General features: G+C 47.2%; 1 protein-coding gene across 1 annotated transcript in view; it reads left to right on the plus strand.

The window, feature by feature from the left end:
• UNC13A (unc-13 homolog A) overlaps positions 1 to 23,152 on the plus strand; it is a 286,301-nt gene that overhangs the window by 159,984 nt on the left and 103,165 nt on the right. The window contains exons 19-24 of the mRNA XM_033955982.1: positions 2,812 to 2,953; positions 6,454 to 6,623; positions 11,668 to 11,783; positions 14,324 to 14,487; positions 15,750 to 15,900; positions 18,648 to 18,716. Of these exons, the coding sequence (XP_033811873.1) occupies positions 2,812 to 2,953; positions 6,454 to 6,623; positions 11,668 to 11,783; positions 14,324 to 14,487; positions 15,750 to 15,900; positions 18,648 to 18,716 (812 nt within the window). The remainder of the gene's footprint in view (positions 1 to 2,811; positions 2,954 to 6,453; positions 6,624 to 11,667; positions 11,784 to 14,323; positions 14,488 to 15,749; positions 15,901 to 18,647; positions 18,717 to 23,152) is intronic.

Raw genomic sequence — 23,152 nt, forward strand, 5'->3', positions numbered from 1 at the left:
AAAATAAAGGATATAAACATCCTAGAAATTGTCAGCATTGCTAAATACGCTCTATTCCTATTCAGGACTGTAACTTCTCATGGTCTTTAAGAAATCTTTCTAACTGAGAAGTTCTGTGGGGCTAAAGTGATGATGTTTCCTGACATAGCCAGGGCAACTCAACTCAGACGGAAGGCTTTTTTGGTTCTGAAGACGAGAGTGATTGCCCTGAATGCTACGTTTTTTTCTTAAATTTCCTTGCCAATGCATATTGAATTTCCAGAACCAAGATTATACATTTTGGGATCCACTTCAGTTAGAAAGATTTCTTAAAGGCCAGGGTTTTACAGGCCTACCTTTTTGGCACCTAGGGTCACATCAGAATCATGGCCAGCTGCACATAGTGATGCCGAAGTCCAGCGCCGCCCCTAACCACACCCCCTTCTGGGCTTCAGCATCACTAGGCTTCCGAGGCTTGGCCTCATGATTGTTGTAGTTCTCTGGGTCTCGCAGTGTCTGGGTAGATAGAACCCACATTTTAGCCATCAGTATGATAGTTGAAACGTTGATTCTACCTACTCAGACATGGCAAGACCCGGACAACTACAACAATCAGCATAGGAATTATCGATAACCTATCCCATGTCATTGCATGTCATTAAGGAAAGGGAATATGATGAGATATACTGCCTTTCTGTGGTTACAATCAAAACAATTTACATATTATAAGCAGGTATTTATTTTTTACTTGGGGCAATGGAGGGTTAAGTGCAGTGGTGTAGCAAGGGTTAGAGGCACCAGGAGCGATGGCACCCCTCCCTCGCCCTCGCCTCTGCCCCCTCCCAACTCCTTCCCCGATCCCCCCTGCCGCATGCACCCCCTTCCCTTCCCCCGTACCTCTAGTTGTTCACAAGCAACAAGAAAATCAACATGCTCCTCACGACCCCATCGTCTCTCCCGCTGACGTCACTTCCTATGAGCGGCACCTGGAAGTGACATCAGCGGGAGAGATGATGTGGTTGCGAGGAACCTGATGAAGTTGTTCCTCGCGGCAGTGAACAACTAGAGGCACGGGGGAAGGGAAGGGAGGGCACGCACATGGCAAGGGGAGGAGTGGGAAGAGGTGGGAAGGGCGGAGAGGAGGAAGGGTGCCAATGCCCACATTAACATGGCGACTGGGGCGGACCGCTCCTCCCCCCCTTTCTACGCCACTGGTTAAGTGACTGGCTCAGAGTCACGAGGGGCTGCAGTGGAAATCGAGCCCAGCTTTCCAGATTCTCAAGCTGCGGTACTAACCATTAGGCTAACAAACAAAAGCAAGCCGTGAAAACATGACATTTTCCCCTGGATTCTATATATGGCGCCCAGATTTGTGCATCCAAATCTGTGCACACCCAAGGTGCACATGCAAATTAACAGTAATAAACCCTTATCAAAAATTGGGAGCTCTCAATTATTGATGTTAATTGGCACTCATTACAGTTTTCACACACATCTGGCTGAATGCTCTTCTGGCACTTAACTCTACTAAAATGTAACAAAAGAGGCCATAGTCAAGTTGTTCCAAACACTTGTACATTTTGTATTAGAATACAGCCCACAGCGTCTAAACTTCTAAGGCAGTGGTTCCTAACCCTGTCCTGGAGGACCGCCAGCCAGTCAGGTTTTTGGGATAGCCCTAATGAATATGCATGGAGCAGATCTGCATGCCTTTCACCTCCATTATATGCAAATCTCTCTCATGCATATTCATTAGGGCTATCCCAAAAACCTGACTGGCTGGTGGTCCTCCAGGACAGGGTTGGGAACCACTGTTCTTAGGGACTGCCCATCCCTGGGGTCTACATGTCTTTTCTACCAGGCACTCCAATTTTCCTAGATGTGCTTTTGAACATAAGGCTTATTCATTTATGAAATATTTCAGATTGTGATTGCATCTCTAGGAAGATTTACTGTTGTTATACGTAATTGAATCTTGTTAACCACTTTGAACCTTTGTAGGGATTAGGCAATATATAAATGTATATATAACATAACATTATACATTTAAACAGTCAACTTAGTAAAAGGTCTCCTATCTATCCAATGTTGTCCTTTCAACCACCTTGCATTTTTATAAATCACTTATGAGGTTGGCACCGCTGCTGACTGCAAGTGCTTTTTAAAGTGACTTAATCAGAGCTGGATCCACCATTAGGTAAGAGTGGATAGGCACCTAAGGTAGCAGTTTTTTGGAAGGGTGGCAAACAACAGCTGCAACCAATGCAAAACAGTACATCCTGACAGACACACAGATACAAAGAACCATTAGCACAGAGAGGATCACGATTGTTGGGGCTACATAATTATCAAAATCTTGAAGATTCATCTAGAGCAGTGTTTCTCAACTCGCTCCTGGAGTACCCCCTTGCCAGTCAGGTTTTCAGGATATCCACAATGAATTTGCATAAACTTGATTTGCATGCACTGCCTTCTTTATATGCAAATTTCTTTCATGCATATTCATTCCTGAAAATCTGACGGGCAAGGGGGTACTCCAGGACCGAGTTGAGAAACACTGATTTAGAGCAAACTGGTCAGTGTTAGAATAAATTTAGATAAAATGAGAAATACCTGGTTTATGCATTCTTTTGACCCCAGGCACTTTTGTCTTTTCTTCTGTTTGTGGACTGGTGTGTGTGCGTGTACAATGGTGATATGGATTTGTGTATATGGGAACATGTCCAACTGTGACTATGGTTGTTGATCTTTGTGCCTGTGTGGGTGAATTTGATATTTGATGTGTGTTGATTGGGCGTGACTGTATTTGACTGGTATACGCCTGTGCGGCAGTTGTTTGTGCTCAGGGTCTCCAAGCCAAGGACAAAACCGGTTCCAGTGATCCATACGTTACTGTCCAGGTTGGGAAGACGAAAAAAAGGACCAAAACAATTTATGGGAACTTGAATCCAGTTTGGGAGGAGAATTTCCATTTGTAAGTGTCAAGATTAGTTTCTCAGTATGCTTCCATGGCTATGATTTGCGTAGTTCCGATCCTCCACGCCGACCCGTTCCTTCATGTTGCTGAATATTGATTTAAGCAGGGCTGTAGCACATTCACACTGTTCACACCAATTTTCTAAGTTCGCATGTGAGTCCACTGTCTGTTTTCTTACTACTACTACTTATGGTTTTATAGCGCTACTAGACATACGCAGCGTGGCACATCAAAACATAGAAGAGACAGTCCCTGCTCAAAAGAGCTTACAATCTAGTCAAGACAGACAAATGGGACAATAATGTGCATCAATACAGGTGGGGGAACTAGAGAGGGAATGATAAGACAGACATCGGTGCTTAGAAGGTGGGTTGGAGTTTGGAATTCAAAACATCCTCAAAGAAGTGTGCTTTGAGCCTGGACTTGAACACTTCCACAGACAGAGCTTGACGTATTGAGTCAGGCAGTTTGTTCCAGGCATACGGTGCAGCATAGTAGAAGGGACGAGAGTCTGGAGTTGGCCATAGAAAAGAAGGATGCGGATAAGAGAGACCATGAGATAGCAGGGAAATATAGTTTCAATCACGTGAGACCAGTGGCGGAGTAAGGAGGGGCGGTCCGGCCCGGGCGCCGTTTTGCTAAGAGTGCAGCACCCCTCCCCCACTGCTCTCCTTGCCATGCATGTGTGCCCCTTTCCTGCCCCTTTTTTACTTCCGCGGCACGAGGTTGCTACCCGTGTCGGCATCGGTGCTCTCTCTGACATCACTTCTGGAACCCGCACCTAGAAAGTGACATCATAGGGTGAGCCGACACCGACGTGGGCACGCTGCTCACGCCGGAGAAGTTAAAAAGGTACGGGGAAAGGGAAGGGGTCTGCACGGCATTCTGTACAATATTTTGCTAATGGCTCCCAAACATCCCTAAATTTCTTAAAATGCCCCTGCTGTATGGCTATTACCTGCTCCATTTTAAAGATGTGGCATAACAAATTCCACCAAAAATTATAACTCAGCCAATCCCAATTTTTCATCATTTGCTATATGGCAACCCCTGTCATAATGAGCAAAAGTTTTTTATTATTATTATTATTAGAAGAAGAAATTTGGCTCTTAGCTCTCATTGATGTACCAAATACAGATAATGCCACCGGATTTTCCAGTAAATTATTCATTTGGCCCCAAACCAGAAAATCTTACGTTGCGGCTATATTAATGTTCAATGAGAAGCCCATGTGGCTTATACAGAATGTTGGGACTGAAAGCATGTATCCTCTGTTAACCAACAGAGACAACAGAAACATGATGGCAGATAAAGGCCAAATGGCCCATCTAGTCTGCCCAGCCGCAGTAACCATTATCTCTTTCTCTCTCTAAGAGATCCCACGTGCCTATCCCAGGCCTTCTTGAAGGCAGTCATGATCTGTGACATAAGGACTAAAAACACAGGATGAAATATCTTTTGGGGGGGGGAGGGGAGAAGGAGAGAGAGCCAAAAAACTATTGTTTGGGTTTTTTGAATATATCCAAGTATTTTCAATGAATGCTTAAGAAGTCTGAGCTGTGGAGTAGCATTTTAGGAAGGATGTCCAACTCAGAATATGGACCTCCAAGTCAGAACATCACAAATGGACATCCATCTCACGTGTATTTTAGAACAGAGCATAGCTTGTTTTAAAATGCATGTGAGATGGACTTCCATATACTGGAAACATCCAGCATGAACATCCATTTTACAAACTGAAACATTCAAATTGTGAACAGGGGAGGACAAGGGACTTGGATGTCTTGCTGGCAGCACAGCAAAGTCCATCTTATAAAATGGCCACACAGAGGCCCATGAAGAGCAGTGGGTTATGAACTGGGAGACCTGGGTTCAGATCCTACTATAACTATTTGTTAATTTTTTGTTGTTATTGTTAATAGTGAGCTCTCCAAAAACAGAAAAATACCTACTGTGCCTGAATATACACCAGTTCAATAGCCTTCAGGCTTGCAGGTGTCATATATTCAACTACAGTAGGTATTTTTCTGTCCCTGGAAGTCTCTTATAATAACATAGTAGATGATGGCAGATAAAGACCCGAATGATCCATTCAGTCTGCCCAACCCTACCCACTCTTTAAATTACTGCTTTAATTTAAATTTTTCTTCTTCTTCTCAGCTATTGCTGGGCTAGAACCTAAAGCTCTGCCCGGTACCATGCTTAAGTTTCATCTACTGAAGTCTCCATCAAAGCTCACTCCAGTCCATCTAAACCAATGGTCTCAAACTCAAACCCTTTGCAGGGCCACGTTTTGGATTTGTAGGTACTTGGAGGGCCTCAGAAAAATTAGTTAATGTCATTAAAAAAATGACAATTTTGCATGAGGTAAAACTCTTTATAAATCTTTCCTTTTGGCTACGTCTTAATAATAATATTGTCATTTATAGCTAAAGAGACATATGATCAAGAAACCATTTTATTTTACTTTTGTGATTATAATAAACATACCGAAGGCCTCAAAATAACACCTGGCAGGCCACGAGTTTGAGACCACTGATCTAAACCATCCCAGCCATCGAAATCCTCCCCAGCTCATCCTCAACCAAATGGCCATATATGGACATAGACCGTGCAAGTCTACCCAGTACTGGCCTTAATTTTTTCTGATTTGAGATCCTCTGTGTTCATCCCACGCTTTTTTGAACTCTGTCACCGTTTTCCCCTCCATCACCTCCCTCGGGAGCGCATTCCAGGCATCCACCACCCTCTCTGTAAAGTAGAATCTCCTTACATTGCTCTTCAGTCTACCACCCCTCAACCTCAAATTATGTTCTCTGGTTCTACCATTTTCCTTTCTCTGAAAAAAGATTTTGTTCTATAAAAAAGCACAAACTCCTGAAGCGAGATATGAACTTCGGTTACTTGTATTTTAGTCGACTGCATTAGCTATTAGATTACTCCTCAGATCTATATGCTGCTCTATTAAGAATGTATCCCTTTCTAGTTTCACATTCATGGGAGAGAGAGAGGGACAGTAACCTTTGGTGGAATTAAGGAGACATTAAAGCACAACACCTCCTTAATCCCTTCAGTGGACAGCTGCGCATGCGGAGCATCTTTCTGTAACCTGGATATGACAACTACCAGGTTTAAAGTCAGGTGTTCGCCTTTTTACATTTGAGTGTCCCTTCTTCTGTGATTGGATCTGGAGGTCCTTATTTTAGGTCCTCCCTAGTCTCGCTCAAAACACACCCAGACCACGCCCCTTGCCATATGGACAATACTACAATGTTAGATGTCCATAACCTATTTTTGTAAAATTGGGATTTTAAAATAACCACCATAAGGTTCTTTTCTAACTTTTATAGGGCTGGTGGGAGCCCCTGTACTAAGCAAATAAATTTGCCAATGTGCATGTGTCCACTGATATCCTGAGAGAATCAAATCCAGAGGGGTAGCACTTTCACTCAGAATACTTGCTTACACTTTTTTTTTTTTTTTCATTTTTCCTCCAGTGAATGCCATAACTCCTCCGACCGGATCAAGGTCCGAGTCTGGGATGAGGATGATGACATCAAATCTCGTGTCAAGCAACGCTTCAAACGGGAGTCAGATGACTTCTTGGGGCAGACGATCATCGAGGTTCGAACACTGAGCGGGGAAATGGATGTGTGGTACAACCTAGGTAACTGAGAAAACAAGGAGATATCACCTAATAGAAATGCCTGGCTGCAAAGCTTGCAATATACATTTGCAAACTTTAGTTGCATTGATAATTTTCTTATATAAACATACAGTAATTTGATATTTCTACATGGATTGGGCAGTTCATGTACTAAGCCAGAGCTTCCCAACCTTTTCTACCTTACAAACAGTGGCGTAGCGAGGGTGAGAAGCGCCCAGGGCAGTGGCACTCCTCCCCCGCCCTCATCTCCACCCCATCCCCTCTCCTTCCCCAGTCCTGCCTGTCGCACGCGCCCCCCTTCCCTTCCCTAGTTGAAGTTGTTGCTCACAGCAGTAAATAACGTGCTCCTCGCAACCCTCTGATGTCACTTCCTAAGCGCGGCACCCAGAAGTGACATCAGCAGGAGAACCAACAGGGTCAAAAAGAGCACTTTGTTGACCGTCACAAACAACTTCAACTAGAGATATGGGGGAAGTGAAGGGGGGTGCGCACACATATGGAGGGGAAGAATGGGAAGGAGCGGGGGTCAGAGAAGAGGAATGCCTGCACCCCTACCAACATGGCGCCCGGGGCAAACATCCCCCCTCGCCCCTCCCCCGGCTCCCTTACTACACTACTGCTTACAAATATAGTATTGTGTGACACTGAAAAGACTCCCTAGCACACTTGACTATTGGACCAGGCGAGGCACTGGCTACGAACGCTGACAATAAATGGCACCAAAATCCCAAGCCTCTGACATCACTGCCAGTACCTCACCTGGTCCAATAATTAAGTCTTCTCTTTCTATGGGTTCAGCATCTCTTCCTCTTTCCTTCCCTCCCTCAGTCTAGCATCTCTCCCCTTCTCTCCCCATTCCGTGGTCTTATCTCTCTCCCCCCCACCCTACTGCCTCCCTTCCCATGGATCTGGCATTGCTCCTTTTCCTCTCTCCCCCCCAGTCCTGTAAACTTTATGTGGGATGTTGGCAGCAGGAGCATGAAGAAAGGCTGCCTTCAGCCAACCCCTGGGTCTTCCCTCTGCCACAACTCACCCATAGGAAATTGTATCAGAGGAGGCAGAACATGGAAGAAGAAAGATCCAGGGGCTGGCCAAAGGCAGCTTGTCTTCATGCTTCTGCTCCTGGTAATCCTACTGCAGTTTACAGGACTGCAGGAGAGGAGAGAGAGAGAAGAGGGAGTGATGCTAGACCCGGGGGGAGGAGGGAGAGGAGTTGGACGGGGGGGAGGGGAGAGAGGGGGAAAGATGCTGGACTGAGGGCGAGAGGGAAAGCTGTTAGCCCTACAGAAGGAGTGCAGTGAATTGAGAGAGAGAGAGATTGATGCTGAACCATAGGGAACAAATGAGAGTGGAAAGGAGCACTGCCAATGCAGGGAAGGGGTGTTGCTGAAGCAAGTTGGCTCCGAGCCAGCCCTGAAGGACTCTAATGGCCCACAGAAGAGTTGGAAAAGCATTGAGAACTCCACCAGAGGCTGAAAAGACTTAAACGAGGCAACTCAGGCGGGGAAAGAAGCCGGTGTGCTAAGTGTAATATGTGGACTACACAAAGCAGGGCTCAGCTACTCATGGCCTGCATGTTACCTGCTAATTCCCACCCCAGAACTCATTATGTTCCTAGGAAGGAGAGATATGCATTAGTATGCCTGTGCTCAGAATAGAGCTCTTGCACATTTAAGAGTCACCAAAGATAGCTCCTGTTGTGAGATGAGCTTAATTCCTCCATCCAGTACTGGTCTGTATGTGAGCCTCAGGCAGGGACAACTTTTCCATTGCCCACTTGATCAGGTTTGAAGGCAGACTGATTGGGAAACACTGTGCTAGGATTAAAGTGTTCTGGATATTTGTATATGCTATATGCATGCTTGGATTAGGCCTTGGATGCCAGAGATTTTGCTGAAGAGGAGCATGTTCCTGTTTGCTTTAGCGTAGGGTTACCATATGGCTCCAGAAAAAAAGAGAACGGATTGAGACATCCGAATTTTACTTCCATTGCTTTCAATGGAAGTAAAACCCAGATGTCTCACTCTGTCTTCCTTCCTTGCATTTCTTTCAGTCAAAGTAAAACCCAGATGTCTCAATCCATCCTTCTTTTTCTAGAGCCATATGGTAACCCTACTTTAGGGCCAGTTTTGTTTCAAATAAGAAACAGTTATGAGTGCTAAAATTTTACAGATAAGCCCTGGTTATTTAGTGCTTTAACCTTATTTGAGGTGAACTAAGTTCTGCAATTTAAATGCAGGAAGAGAAACTCCCTTCTTTCCACTACTCCCTGGTCAAAGCCAAATTGACTAACCTCTCTTTCCTTCCAGCTGCACTCAGTGAGTCCTCTGTCAGACAAGGGCCAGGTGCTTCATCTCTGCTATGCCAGACTGGATGGATACTCCAATCTAGGGTTACCATAAGGCTCCAGAAAAAAAGAGGACAGATTGAGGCATCCGGGTTTTACTTCCACTGAAAACAATGGAAGTAAAACATCTGTGTTTTACTTCCATTGAAAGCAATAGGCGTAAAACCCGGATATTTCAATCTGTCCTCCTTTTTCTGGAGCCATATGGTAACCCTGCTCCAATGTGAGTCTTCTCCTGACCTAGACTCTAGCACCAGATGAAAATGGTTGCCCATATCTATGCTTAATCTTAAGCCCCAGTCTAGATACATTTAACACATAACCAAGAAGAGAGCTTCTAACATACACTGCATTTTGGTTCAGCTGAATGGTTTTCACTCTAGATAAAGAATCGGCTGGCAGAAACACAGGGCAGGCTGTGCTTTTGAGTGATTATCTGTTTTCACCTTAAAGGGCTCAAGCTTTGAGCCCAGTCCACATAAAACATAAAACATTGGTCTGTTTAAGAAGTTCAAAGCATTTGCAAAAATTACATTACAAGTGAAGCAGTTCTTCCTGCAGAGCTGTTACATTTTTTCAGTAGTTGAAGGTGGCAAATGATACCAATTTCCCCACCTTGCCCCTCTCCTACCCAGAAGAGGTTCATTGGCATCTCTTCCCAAAACCTGCTTGCTTTGTTTGGTATCATTGGCATCGCCTCACTGGGCTCGTTCCAGCACATTTTCAGACTAATTACCTGCTGTTTAATGAGACAGCTTCTGCTGTCAAGAATCTAGATTTCTCTGGCTGAGGCTCCTATAACCACCTGTTCCCTATACTATACATGGGAATATTTATCCTTCATTTTTTTCCTCCCCCTTCAGTTATCCTAGGTGTCTGACGTTGATGATAAGCTTTGTGTACTTAGGATACTAATGGTAGTTACAAAATAAAGACAGTAGTGCTGTGGATGAACCAGTCACTTTAGCAGCTGGAAAAGAAACAAAATGGAAGAGTTAAGACAGGTCAGGCGGTGGATGTGAGGGAGGGGGCAGGGGAGGTAGGAGAGGGCTTATTTACCGTAATCCTCCAGAATCTCTGTTTTAACTTAAATGCTTTTTGCAAAAGAATCTGAATCATTCAAGCTCTCTCAGCCACAAATATTTTATGAAGATTTTTGTCTCATTCCCACCCCATGTACAAATATGCCTCACTGGAGATGCTCTAACTTGGTAGTAGTTCCCAAGCCCTAAGGAATAACTAAGCCAGTGGGGTCAGCTCCACCCCAGTGCATTCTGGTATGAATAGTCTTGTTTGTTTTGTCTTTCTGAGAAGAGCTAAAAATTCATTTGGAACAGGAGCATTAATAAAACAAGCCAGCACAGCTTCAGTTGCCTTTTGGATGTCTCAAAGCATTCTTCACAAGTCATGAGAGATGGGCTCCAATACGGAAATTATAATAATTTAGGGAAAGGTAACCCCCCACCCCCACCATACTATTGTATTCCGGTAACCAACTTTGAAAGTCTCTTTGTTGCCTAAATCTTTGTATGCAAATAGATACTGGCCATAGAATTCTGCTTCCTGAAAATTGATAGGCACCAGTGCTGTGGTCACTAGAGCAACCCCTATTATTGTTATATTCGTTATTAAACTTGGAGCTGAAATCTCCATGCTGCATTGCAGGAAGGAAGTGCTTCTGTCTCCCAGACCCAGTTACTGCTCCTGCCTCTCTGTTGCTATTCGCTGGAATATCTGACCAATGGGCTACAAAAGACAGAAAGAGAGCTGTTTCATAGCCTATTGGCTGACTGTGCCTGACTGATGGCCTCCAGGGGAGGAGGGAGCTGCTGTAACCAAGGACAGAGGCAAAGTGCCTGCAGCTGTTAATCGGGAGGTGAATAGCAACAGATAGACAATAAAAGACGACTTACCAGATTTCCTCTTTAAAAAAGGGCACCTAGTCCTGCCCTTTTCTGCCCCCAGCCCACTCCCCACTCTCCCAGCTCTGCCCCATTCTGTCCCCAACCCTGCCTCCACACAAACCTCATGTCTCCTTCCCTGAGCTCAGGGCCGATCTGAAGGGCCTTTGTGCATGCACGGATGTCGATGTGGTGATGTTGTCACTTCAACGACCCCGCATGGCAGAAGCCCTCCAGATGCAGCCCTGAGTTCAGGGTCTTCCAAAACCCAGACAAATTGCCGAGTTTTGGAGAGCGCCCAAGCAGTGGTAATGTGTGCTGAGTTGAACACCCCCAATCATTTTGAAAAGTTGGCTCCTATGGATAGGCACACCCATTAAAAATGTTTTCTATTATGGGTACCTGAGGTGGAGAAGTCCTAGTACTCTCCTGCCCTCCAAAGCTATACTTATGCAATTGCCCCCTCCCTTTAAGGGGTCTGGGTAGTACTGGCAGGAGACTGGTATGGGAGAGAGTTACTGTAATGGACACTGAACCAGGTGAGGTATGTGATGGAGGCAAAGCATACCATAGAAAGAACTGAAATAGTCAAACCTTGTGAGGAATGGAATCTCTCATGAAATGTATTCTGAGCCTTCCCAGATTCCTGGAGATGGCAACCTCTGCTATTTCCTTTAGGTTTAAACAAGAGTTTTGCTTTGATCATTGTTCTGCTGTTTGTTTCAAATTGGTTTTACAGAATGAATGATTTTATGCTATCTAATCCTCCCCCCTCCCCCCTCAATTCTGCCTTCAGATAAGCGGACTGATAAATCAGCAGTGTCTGGTGCCATTCGGTTGCATATCAGTGTAGAGATAAAGGGTGAAGAGAAAGTGGCACCATACCACGTCCAGTACACCTGTTTACATGAGGTAAGTGGGCAGGACTGAGAAACACTGGCTGTCTTGTAACTCCCTTCCCTTGTAGAAGAGTTGTAGATAAAGTGCTCTCTGCATCACAGTTCATGTCCTGTTATCTATCTGTTCCAACTCAGTTTTGGGATAAGAACAGAATTATGATGGCAGATAAGGCCCATCAGATCTGCCCAACTCCATTCCTGCTGTAGTGCTATAGATTCCAACCTTTGGCGTTTCAACTCACTTCTTCACAATTGAGAATTTGCAGTGCTTATCCCAGGCTTTCTTGACTCTTGTTTCTGGATTTTCCCCTATTACTTCCTGTTCCTGAGTCTACTCTCCTGGAACCTGAGTCTATGACTTCCTGTTCTAGAGAATTCTTGGAAAAACTTTGTTTCTTTTGCATGGTTTTCTAGCTTTGGTGGGGAGGGGCAATTTTTCAAAGGAAATTTCAGATATTTACCAAAAGAAAATCCCCCTTTCAAAACTAACCCCCCTTCTCTGGAGAGAAATACCCATGCTTTCAGGTTGTCAGCTGCCCAGTGTTTTTCCTATTCTGAAAGGAGCAGAGCAAGGATAGGGACCAGCAAGTTGTAGATATTTCAAAGAAAGCACCACGGAAGCTCCCTGCGCTGGCTCTGAATTATCCTTCTTGGGTATATGAACATCTCTGTTATAGCTCCATGTCTGTCCTCTCCTCTAAGATATGCATAGTAGAGAATGACACGGTGACAGAATTCCCAGGGCAGGATTAAAGGGTAGGCCCAGTGGGCATGTACCTAGGGCCCAAAATTATCAGGGGAGGCTGCTGAAGGAGATCAATACAATATATTTTTTTGGCAACGGCAACTGGCCCCCCGGCATCGACGGTAACGCATCCACGGCAATGGCCCCCACCCCTCCCTGCTTCGACTGCAACGTTCCGGAATAAGTGACATCAAAGAGGGGTGGACCGGCAGACGCGGGGAATTGCTGCAAGGTCCCGCGATGACTGCATCTGTCAGCTCTGCTCAGGGAAGAAGTAAGTGACGTCGGAGGGGTGGACCGGCAGACACATTAATTGCAGGACCTTGCAACAACTCCCTGAGTCTGCCGTTCCACCCCCTCCGACATCACTTACTTCCTGAGCAGAGCCGGCAGCTGACGTCATCGCAGGCCCTTGCTTCACGGCATTGGTTAGTTTGGCTGGAGAGAGAAAGGCACATAAAAGGGTGGTACAGGGAGAGAAAGGGGGAAGATGCTGATGCAATTGGTGTGCAGGGAAAGGAGAGAGAGAGACATAAAGGGGAAGGATACTGGATGTAATTGGGTTGGAGGGAAAGAAAGGAAGCAGATGCTGATGGAAGTGGGGGGAAGGGAGAGGAGAGAGTGAAATGCCAGGCCATGAGGGTATGGGAGAGGGAAGGGAGGGAGAAGAAAGGGAGCCCAGTGTACTTGTGTGCTTAGGGGCCCTCGACGAATTAATCCTGCCCTGAACGTTCCCACGGATAAACCCGGGAAACCATTAGAGTAGAAGAATTAGAGTATGAATGGGCACAACCATTGACCCTCAAGCCTTGCATTAAAGAATGCTGGTGTAGGAGGACTGAGGTTGAGATAGACACTAAAGAATGCCATGAGATGGTTATCCGTAGGAACGGTGATGAATTCTGTCACCATGTCATTCTCTAATGCATAGTTTAAGTATCATTGATATTTATTTATAAAAATGTATAGTCTATTTCTACAAAGAACTTAACATATAGTTCAAACAAATATAAAACAGAACAAAAATACAATACATAAAATCATGCAAGACGATAACATGGCTGTTGGTGTAGGTTTTGCATTATTTTTGTAACCTCTCTCTTGATTGTCCCCAATCTCTCTATATCATTCCAGAATTGGAAGCCATAGCTTTGAAACTCTGAAAGGCTTAGTAAAGGGGGGAAATTTGGATTTAGGATGCTGGTATCCATAAACAGCCTTGGGGATAGTGCTTTTCCTGGAGGAGGATTGGAGAGCAAGGATGGGGATCCAAGGGTCTTCCCCCTTCTAAATACCCTTCTACCAACATGTTTGCACAGACTTCCTGTTAGTAAAGGAAACCATGTGAGGGGCGGAATATGTAGCAGCTCTCAGACCCTGCACTCCCAGCCCTTTTATTAAAGATGAGCTGCCACTTGGCTCTGCCATCATTTTGTGCTCTAGCTCAGTGCTTACTGTAGGATCAGGTGGCAACATAGCTGATTGCCTATATTGCCTGGGTGAAAGTCCAGGCTTATAAAAGGGTTAAGTTTGAATGCAAAAGAGGTGGTATGTGGTGGAAATGTTCATCATAAAAAACTTCAGCGAGAAAAACAACACATTGATTTTTTTTTTTTAGCTTGATAAAATGTCCTCCCCTCAAAATTTCTAATGCATCTTGCAAATTTTGAAAGCAGGGGATGCGAAGGAAAGGTTGGAGGACCAGACAGTTTGAGAGAGAGATGGAAAGTATTTGTGGAGGAATATTACCTTTTGCTTTTAATCCCACCCACTCCTCACCCTCTCTGCTTTCTGTTGACATTATTTAGAACTTATTTCACTTCCTAACGGACGTGCAGAACAACGGTGTGGTGAAAATCCCAGATGCGAAGGGGGACGATGCTTGGAAGGTGTACTTTGATGAAACTGCCCAGGAGATAGTGGACGAGTTTGCAATGAGATATGGAGTAGAGTCCATCTACCAGGCCATGACGTAAGACTATGACACCAGCCTCCAAGGAAATTGATGGATGAGATGGACGGTAGGGTGGTGATGGATTGGGTGAGTGAGAGTGATGAGAGAAACGGACACACAAGAGATAAAGAGAGGTGAGATAATAGATGGAAGGGAAGGAAAGATAGATGGGAAGGATGAATCGAAGGGAAAGACACATGCATTTGACAAGCAAGAAAAATAGGTTGGGAGCAGTGGCGTAGCAAGGATGAGAGACGCCTGGAGTGGTGGTGCCCCTCCCCCGCTCCTTCACTGACTCCCCTGTCTTGTGCACGCGCCCCTTCCTTCCGTTCCCTTCCCATGTACCTCTTTAACTTTCCCGGTGCTAGGAGCATTACCAACTTTCTGCTCATGTTGGCATCAGCTCTCCCTCTGATGTCATTTCCTAGGTGTGGACCCGGAAGTGACATCAGAGGGAGAGCCGATGCTGGTGCAAGCAACAGATTAGAGTTGCTGCTCACACTGGTGAAAAGCTAGAGGTACGGTAGAGAGGAAATTAAGGTGCGTGTGTGGGGGGGGGGAGTGGGAAGAAGCAGAAGATGGGTGCTGGCGCCCCCACCAAGATGGAACCCAGGATGGACCACCCACCCCCTCCTTACTACGCCACTGGTTGGGAGAGAGGAAACACGAAATGGAAGGGGTGGGGGTTGGATAGACAGACAGAAAGCAAATGGACTGCTCAGTATGGCATAAGAACTCACTCATTGGTTAGAGGTGAACTATCTTTCTTATGTGATAATTTTGCAGCAGTTTGGAATAATATAAATAGAAAAAATCTTGTAAAAGATGATTTAGGGTATAGGAAATAGAAACACATCCCTACGAGTAAAAATGTCAAGCAGAAGAAAGTAGAGGAAGACCAATTTGATTCCAACTTGAAAGTTTACTGCAATATAAAATCATCAACAGCAATAAACTTGTAGATTAATAGGTCCAGACTGGTGCAGTATACCATAAAAATAATGTATAATAGAAATCTAGGTCTGTAGAGCTAAAAGATGATTGTCATAGAGCAACGTCTTTCACGCAGAACCCTTCCTGAAATTCATGGGATACCCAAATTGTTTGCTTGGATGCCTGAGTTTTTAGTTCATTTAATGCATTTGTTATACTGATAATGATAGTAAACTGGATGAATGTCCTGCCCTTGAAATACTTCTGTAAATGTTATAGCCTGAAACTTCTTTCCATCTGACACTTCTGAGTATATTCATCATGGCCTTTTTTCAAAACCTTTTCAGCCACTTTGCCTGCTTGTCTTCTAAGTACATGTGCCCTGGAGTCCCTGCAGTGATGAGTACCCTTCTGGCCAACATCAATGCTTACTATGCCCACACCACTGCCTCCACCAACGTGTCTGCCTCAGATCGCTTTTCAGCTTCCAATTTTGGGGTAAGGCTGTAGGGAGACCCAGGATGAAGGATTTCATGGCAGCTAGACTGAGCTTGGTTCAGGACCATCTGCAAAATGAATGTTATGAAGGATGGGAGAGGGAAAGGAAGCTCTTTCAGTGAGGAGTGTAAAGCCTAGAGAGAAAGGAAGCTCTTTCATTGAGGAGTGTAAGGCCTAGTTCATGTCATTCTTTAAGGAGAGAGGGAAGAATCAGAGTATAATTGGGCACAACCACTGACCCGCACGCTTTGCTTTGAAGAATGCTGGTGTAGAAGGACTGAGGTTGAAATAGATACTAGAAAATGACATGGGATTATTTCCCGCGGTTATCCGCGGGGACGGGAACAGTGATGAATTTTGTCACCGTGTCATTCTCTACACTGAATGTCCAAGCACCAGCCTCACAGTGCTGCAGCAGTCCTAGGGAATATTCAACAGCGCTGTGTAGTTAAGCGCTGCTGAATATCTGGAGACAACCTGCCGAGTGGGGTTTAAGTGGGGAGAAGTCTTAAATCCCACTGAATAGCCTCCCCTCAGATTTTATTCCTCACCTGTCTCAGGAGTCCCAGCCCCTTTTGTGTCCCAGCCCCTCGGCCTCCTGGCAATTTCTCCCCAGGAGTGAAGCAGCAGAAACTGCTGCTTACACAAAAAGGGCTGGGACTCCTGAGACAGATGAGGAATAAAATCTGAGAGGAGGCCTATTCAGTGGGATTTAAGACTTCTCCCCACTTAAACCCCACTCGGCAGGTTGTCCCCAGATATTCAGCAGCGCTTAACTACACAGCGATGTTGAATATTCCCTAGACTGCTGTCTGTTGCTATGGTTATTCAATTCAAGCTTTTTCCAATTTCATAACTACTCCAAGTTTATGTAACATTTGATATACCGAATTGGTAAAACATCTACGCGGTCAATATTGAGCCAGCGGCAGCCAGTGTCTCTTTAAGCTCTGACTGCCGCCAGCTAAATTAGACCTGGATAGTCAGTGCTGGGCCCTATCTGGACACTGGCACTGAATATTTGGGTCATTGGCAGTGCCCAGATGTTACGTAGGTGCAGGTGATATTCAGTGCTGTACCTGCACAGCTAATGAGGCAAAAAAGGACTGCCTTTTGTGATGTCCAGTTTGCCAAGTTAGCTATATGGACACCAACACTGAATAACGCTCCTGGCTCCATCACTGGACTGCCCTGGCATAAACGGACAGATGCCACAGTGGTCAGAGCCGATACTCAGTGGCACTGTCTGGTTAAGTCCAACTGGATGTTGGCTCCCAGCTGAATGTCACCCTCTCTGTGCATGGTAATCTAGAGGAAGGCAAAAGAAGCAATTGGTTCAGGGGTGGGGAACAAGGGCTGCAATCCAGCGGGGGTTTTCAGGATTTCCTCAATGAATATACATGAGATCTATTTGCATGGGAAGGAGGAGGAACAAAACAGGGGAAAACAAAACCACAAATATGCAACAGATAGAATGGAATTGTCCAAACCAGAATGATGTGCACTAATGAAAGTGTCCTCCAACTCATTTGATGGTTTGAAAGCCTTTACTCATCCAAAAACACAAAAGTTCATCCAGCGACTAAATGACTCAATGACTCGACTCGACATGTACATGTTTCGGCAGATGTGCCTGCATCAGGAGTTTTAAGAGCCTTCAACACCAATGCAAATGCGTGGTGTCAAATCACAAAAGTGATGGCAAACTTCAGAAACAACAAGCCGGCAGTCCTGGTAACGATATCTAGAAGCGCAGAGTACAGTGACTGCTAGAAAAAGAGATCTATTTGTATACAGTGGAGGCAGTGCGGTTTACAATATAATTACAGGACAGTCGGTTTGAGTTACAGTAAGATTTCTCAGATCATAAATGGGTAGGCTTCTAGTAGATTACAAAGAGATATGTCTTTAACATCTTCCTGAAATTCTAGTAAGTGGAGATCTGATGCAATCTTAAAGGTAAGCTATTCTAGATTTTAGGACCCTAGAATTCGAAGGAAGTCTTGAATAGCCTTTTCTTTAAACTTGTTGGGGAGAAAGGAAATTAGTTTGAAGCGTTGTGTCCATGAGTTATGAAAACAGTGCGTGACCTTGATATCTGATACTAGTCCATTAGAGTTCTCTCCGTACAGTGGTGTAGTGAAGGTGAAAGGCGCCAGGGGCGGTGGCGCCCCTCCTCCTCCCCCCCCCCCGCGCCTTCCCCTATCCTGCCTACCACGCGTGTCCCCCCCTTCCCTTGTACTTCTAGTTGAAGTTGTTGCTCGCGGCGGTCAACAACGTGCTCCTTGCGACCCCGTTGGCTCTCCCTCTGATGTCACTTCCTATGCGTGGCACCCAGAAGTGATATCAGCAGGAAAGCTGACAGGGTCGCAAAGAGCACATTGTTGACCACCGCGAACAACAACTTCAACTAGAGGTGTGCGTGGAGGGGAGGAATGGGAAGAGGCAGGTGTGGAGAGGAGGAGGGGTGCTGGCGCCCCCACTAACATGGTGCCTAGGGTGTACCGCCCCCCTTTGCTCCCCTCCTTACTATGCCACTGCCTCCATATATTGCCTTGTAAACCATGCAAGTGATCTTAAATAGAACTATTTTAGTTCAGCTCTTTAATGTTATAGGATTAAAACCAGGACCACTTCATGCAATGCAAGTTACTTTAGCCACTTTGGAGATCTGAGGCAGCTGCACCTTCACTCTCTATACATCAGCTTGTATTCTTATCTGATATGGTTTTCATATCTTTCCACAGAAGGAGAGGTTTGTGAAGCTCCTAGACCAGCTACACAACTCCCTACGAATCGATCTTTCCATGTACCGGGTAAGCCAAAATAATGTCTGAAGATCATACTGGAAAATCCACATTCAGAACTATGCAGAATGCAGGGACCATATTCCAAACCACAATATCCAACCATGATCATCTTCATCCCATCTCAGAGAAGCTTCATTTAGCACTATTTGCAAGAGTTGACTTATAGGGGATAATTTTATAAAGGATTTTCAAGCATATTTACATGCAGAAATGTCTCTTCAAAAGGACAAGCGCATGCTGTGACAAGTGCGCGCATACTTCTATACAAACTGGGTATAGGCATGTTTAGGGGAGGAGTTTGGGCAGAGAAGGGGTGGAGTTACAACATGTGCACAAGCAGTGGCATAGCCTTAGGGAAGGTCCTTGGGGGCCTGGGCATCCTCTCCCCCCTCCAATGCACACACTTTGGACTCAGGCCCCCTCCAAATCTGCAGTTCTCATTAAATGGCTGGCAGTGATGTTGAAGAAATTTGTTGCCGAGCTGCTCCCCTCCTTCTTGTGCCGATGCAGGAACTCCTGCAGTTCACATGAGAACTAATCATGCTTGGGGAGTCCCAGCATCAATGGCTGGAGGCACACCGCCAACTTCTTCTGTAATGCAGCATTGCAGGGACAAAGTTTGGCTGGCAGGGCTTCAACAACCCTGCCAGGAAAGGTATTATTTTTGGCATACTAGGAAGGGAGGGAGGGATTGTATTGCTCCCCCAGTCCACTTCTGGATTCCCCTCAAATTGGATGGCTGGTACTCCCCAGTAAACATGTTATAATAGAAAAACTTGTACTTCATCTGCGTTCAAGGACAGGTGTAAAATTAAACATCTCCATTGTAGCCATGATCTCGGTAGCATTTGAACAGGTATTTTAAATAAACACATGGAGTGACATAATAAAAAAAGTCTATGTCCATTTTGGACCTAGGGCACTAGTCGTCCAAGTCGACAGCATCTAAAGTCCATTCTCAAAAAATACATCCAAAATATTTTTTGAGAATCATCTACTTCTATGTCCAGCTGTTTGATCGTCCAGACCGTTAAGCCATCTTTCTTTAGCACTCTCCAGACCAGTAGAGGTTAACTTTACGAATGGGTATATATCTAATCATGACCAGCAGGTGGAGACTGAAAACAAAACTTTGGGACAGTATATCCTAGCCCCTCCTCTCTATTTCCCTCAGTCTTCTTTCTGTCTCCAGCAGGTGTTGAGTGATCTGTACCCATCTCCCTTGGTAGGGCTGTTGGAATTTGTTTAGGGGGTTTATTGTCCCTGTTTTTAGCCGGACGGAGCTTGGGCGGACTCTGTTTGGGGGTTCGTCCGACCTCGGGGGTGTCAAACCCGGCGGGTCACGAGCGGGGTCCCTCCCCCCACTTCCTCCACCTCCCCACATTTTTTTAGAGGAGCCTCAGCAGTAAGCCTTGCCCCCTAAATCAAGCAAGGCATATTGCTTCGAGAGCCTGTGGAGTCTGTTCTGTAAAAAAAAAAAATAAATAAATCCTGAGGTAGTGCTGGTCTGGAGGGTTGTATCCCTTTAAGAAAACTGTATTTTACTGTATTTTTTCAACTAACCGGCACTTTTTTGCAGCTAGGTCGCGTATGGAGCAATGAGCACTTCTAAAGGGAAAAAGTGCTCATTGTGCTCCAGACGCGAGGCACTCGCGGCCGGCCTGTGCAAGCGGTGTTCAGGCCGGTGCGGTGGAGGAGCTCCGTCGGCAGCGGCTGCAGGCGCCCAGAGCTCCCCGCCGATGGTGCCTCGCGAGTCGGCAGGGAACGGTGGGGAAGCCCGGTCTTCTCCGTCCGCCCACGGAGGGATTCCCCAAACCGCCGACGGTCGGGTTTTAGAGGATTCCCTCTCAGCTGATTTTTTGACAGCTGATGCCGGCTTGCCTGCTTTAGCGGCTGAGACTATTCAGGTTTCTCAGCCGCTTCAGGCTATGGAGGGAGCTTTTTTGGCGGGAAAACCGCCATCTTCTCTGTCTGGCCCCTCCATTTTGTCTTCCACCTCAGGTGACCTTCCCCCTGTTTTGACTATACAGGGGCAAGGTTCTGCTGGGTCCCCTGCTGTGGCAGGGAGTCCCTTGGGACCCTCGGGGGGTTTTTCTCCTGAATTTTTCTTTTCTTTATGCAGAGCCTATTTTCAGGCGGCTGGGGGTCCCGGTTGCGCCCAGGGGGTTTCGGGGGGTGGGTTTTCCTCCGCGCTCCCTGCGGCTTTGCCTCTTTCGTCTGGCGTGACGTCCCCTCCGCCGCCTCCCTTGTCCAAGCGTCCGCGGGTGTCGTGGGACGAGAATTTGTGGTCGGAGGAACGGGTCGGTCTGGAGGAGGACCTGGACCCTTCTGAGGAGTTCCAGGACTCTCTGGAGGGGACGGAAGCTGGCGGCGGGTTGTCGGATTTCCCGTTCTCCAGTGACGAGGCGTCCGTGGTGCGCCTTTTTCAGAAAGATGAGCTGCCTGACCTTATTCAACAGGTTTCTTCGGTTTTGCGTTTTGAGGACGCGCCGCCGGAGACTCCGCGTGTGGGGGACCCCCTGTTACGGGGGATCCGTTCCGTTTCCCGCTCTTTTCCTATGCATCAGGATATTCGGGATATTATTCTGGAGCAGTGGAAAACGCCGGAGACGCCGTTTCGGCTGGCGCGCAGCATGGCTCGCCTGTATCCCATTCCTGAAGGGGATCGGGCTACGTTAGCTTCGCCAGTCGTGGATGCAGTGGTCTCGGCAATTTCCAAGCGGCATACCGTGCCTGTTGAGGGCGGTTCTGCCTTGCGGGACCCTGAGGAGCGCAAATTGGAGAGCATCCTTAAGCAAAATTTTCAGGTCTCTGCCTTTGGGGTCCAGGCGGCTATTTGTGGGGGACTGGTCGCTCGCGCCGTGTTTCGGTGGGCGGAGCGGGTCTTGGATCGAGAGTCTGACGACTGGTCTCTGGTGGATCAGGAGGTTGCGAAGATTGAGATGGCGGCCTCATTCCTCTCAGATGCTCTATATGACTTGATGCGGATCTCGGCTAAGTCTATGGCTTTTGGCGTGGCCGCAAGGCGTGTGTTGTGGCTGCGCGCTTGGGCGGCGGATGCTGCGTCCAAAGCTAAGCTTACTAAATTTCCCTTTCGGGGGTCGTTTTTGTTTGGAGAGGACTTGGATAAGTTGATTCAGACTCTGTCGGACTCGAAAGTTCCCCGTCTACCGGAGGACCGTGCCCGCCCGGCGTCTCGGGGGGGTGCGGCCCGGGGGCGTTTGCGGGATTTTCGCAAGTATCGCCCTGGGCGTGGGGCTGCTTCTTTCCAGTCTCCGGGATTTTCCCGGGGTCGGTTCTTCCAGCGCATGCAGCCCTTTCGGGGGGCCCGTCGGGGGGCAGGGAATCCCTCCGCCGGTTCCCCCGCTTCCCGTCCTGCACAATGACGCCTTGCCGGCGCCCCCTTTGGTTCCGGTGGGGGCCCGGCTGCGCAAATTTTTCCCCAAATGGGCCGAGATCACGTCCGATCAGTGGGTCCTGGAGGTGGTGCGGGACGGTTATGCCCTGGAGTTCGCCCGCTCTCTGCCGGATTTTTTCCTCGCTTCTCCGTGTCAGACTCCGGGGAAGACGCAGGCTTTTCGCCAGACCCTTCAGCGCTTGCTAGATCTCAGGGCAGTTGTTCCGGTGCCCCCTCCGGAGTGGGGCACGGGCAGGTACTCCATTTACTTTGTGGTGCCCAAGAAGGAGGGGACCTTTCGGCCCATCCTCGATTTAAAAGGGGTCAACAGGGCTCTCAAGATTCCCTCTTTCCGTATGGAAACTCTGCGGTCGGTCATTCTGGCGGTTCAGCCGGGGGAGTTTCTCACTTCTCTCGATCTGACGGAGGCCTACTTGCATGTTCCCATTCGGGCCTCTCATCAGCGTTTCCTGCGCTTTGCGATCTTGGGTCGGCACTTTCAGTTCTGTGCGCTTCCCTTTGGGCTGGCCACGGCTCCTCGGACGTTCACCAAGGTGATGGTGGTCGTCGCGGCAGCCTTGCGGTCGGAGGGCATCCTGGTACACCCCTACCTGGACGACTGGTTAATTCGGGCAAAGTCGTTGCAGGAAAGCTCCCGGGTTACTGCTCGGGTGGTGGAGTTTCTCCGGTCGCTGGGCTGGGTGGTCAACCTTTCCAAGAGTCGGTTGGTCCCGGCTCAGCGTCTGGAGTACCTAGGGGTGCTGTTCGACACCTCCTTGGGGAAGGTCTTCCTCCCAGAGGGCCGGGTGAGCAAATTGCAATCTCAGATTCGCCTGCTTTTGGCGTCCCGGTGTCCTCGGGCGCGAGATTTCCTCCAGGTCTTGGGGTCGATGGCGGCGTCCCTGGACGTGGTGAGGTGGGCGCGGGCCCACATGCGTCCTCTCCAGTATGCTCTGCTCCGGAGGTGGTCTCCCCAGAGGCACGGGATGGATGTTCCGGTTCCCCTGCGAGGCTTGGCGCGCTGCAGTCTGCGTTGGTGGCTCCA

Source organism: Geotrypetes seraphini, chromosome 8 (assembly GCF_902459505.1).
Source record: "Geotrypetes seraphini chromosome 8, aGeoSer1.1, whole genome shotgun sequence".
Taxonomy (NCBI): domain Eukaryota; kingdom Metazoa; phylum Chordata; class Amphibia; order Gymnophiona; family Dermophiidae; genus Geotrypetes; species Geotrypetes seraphini.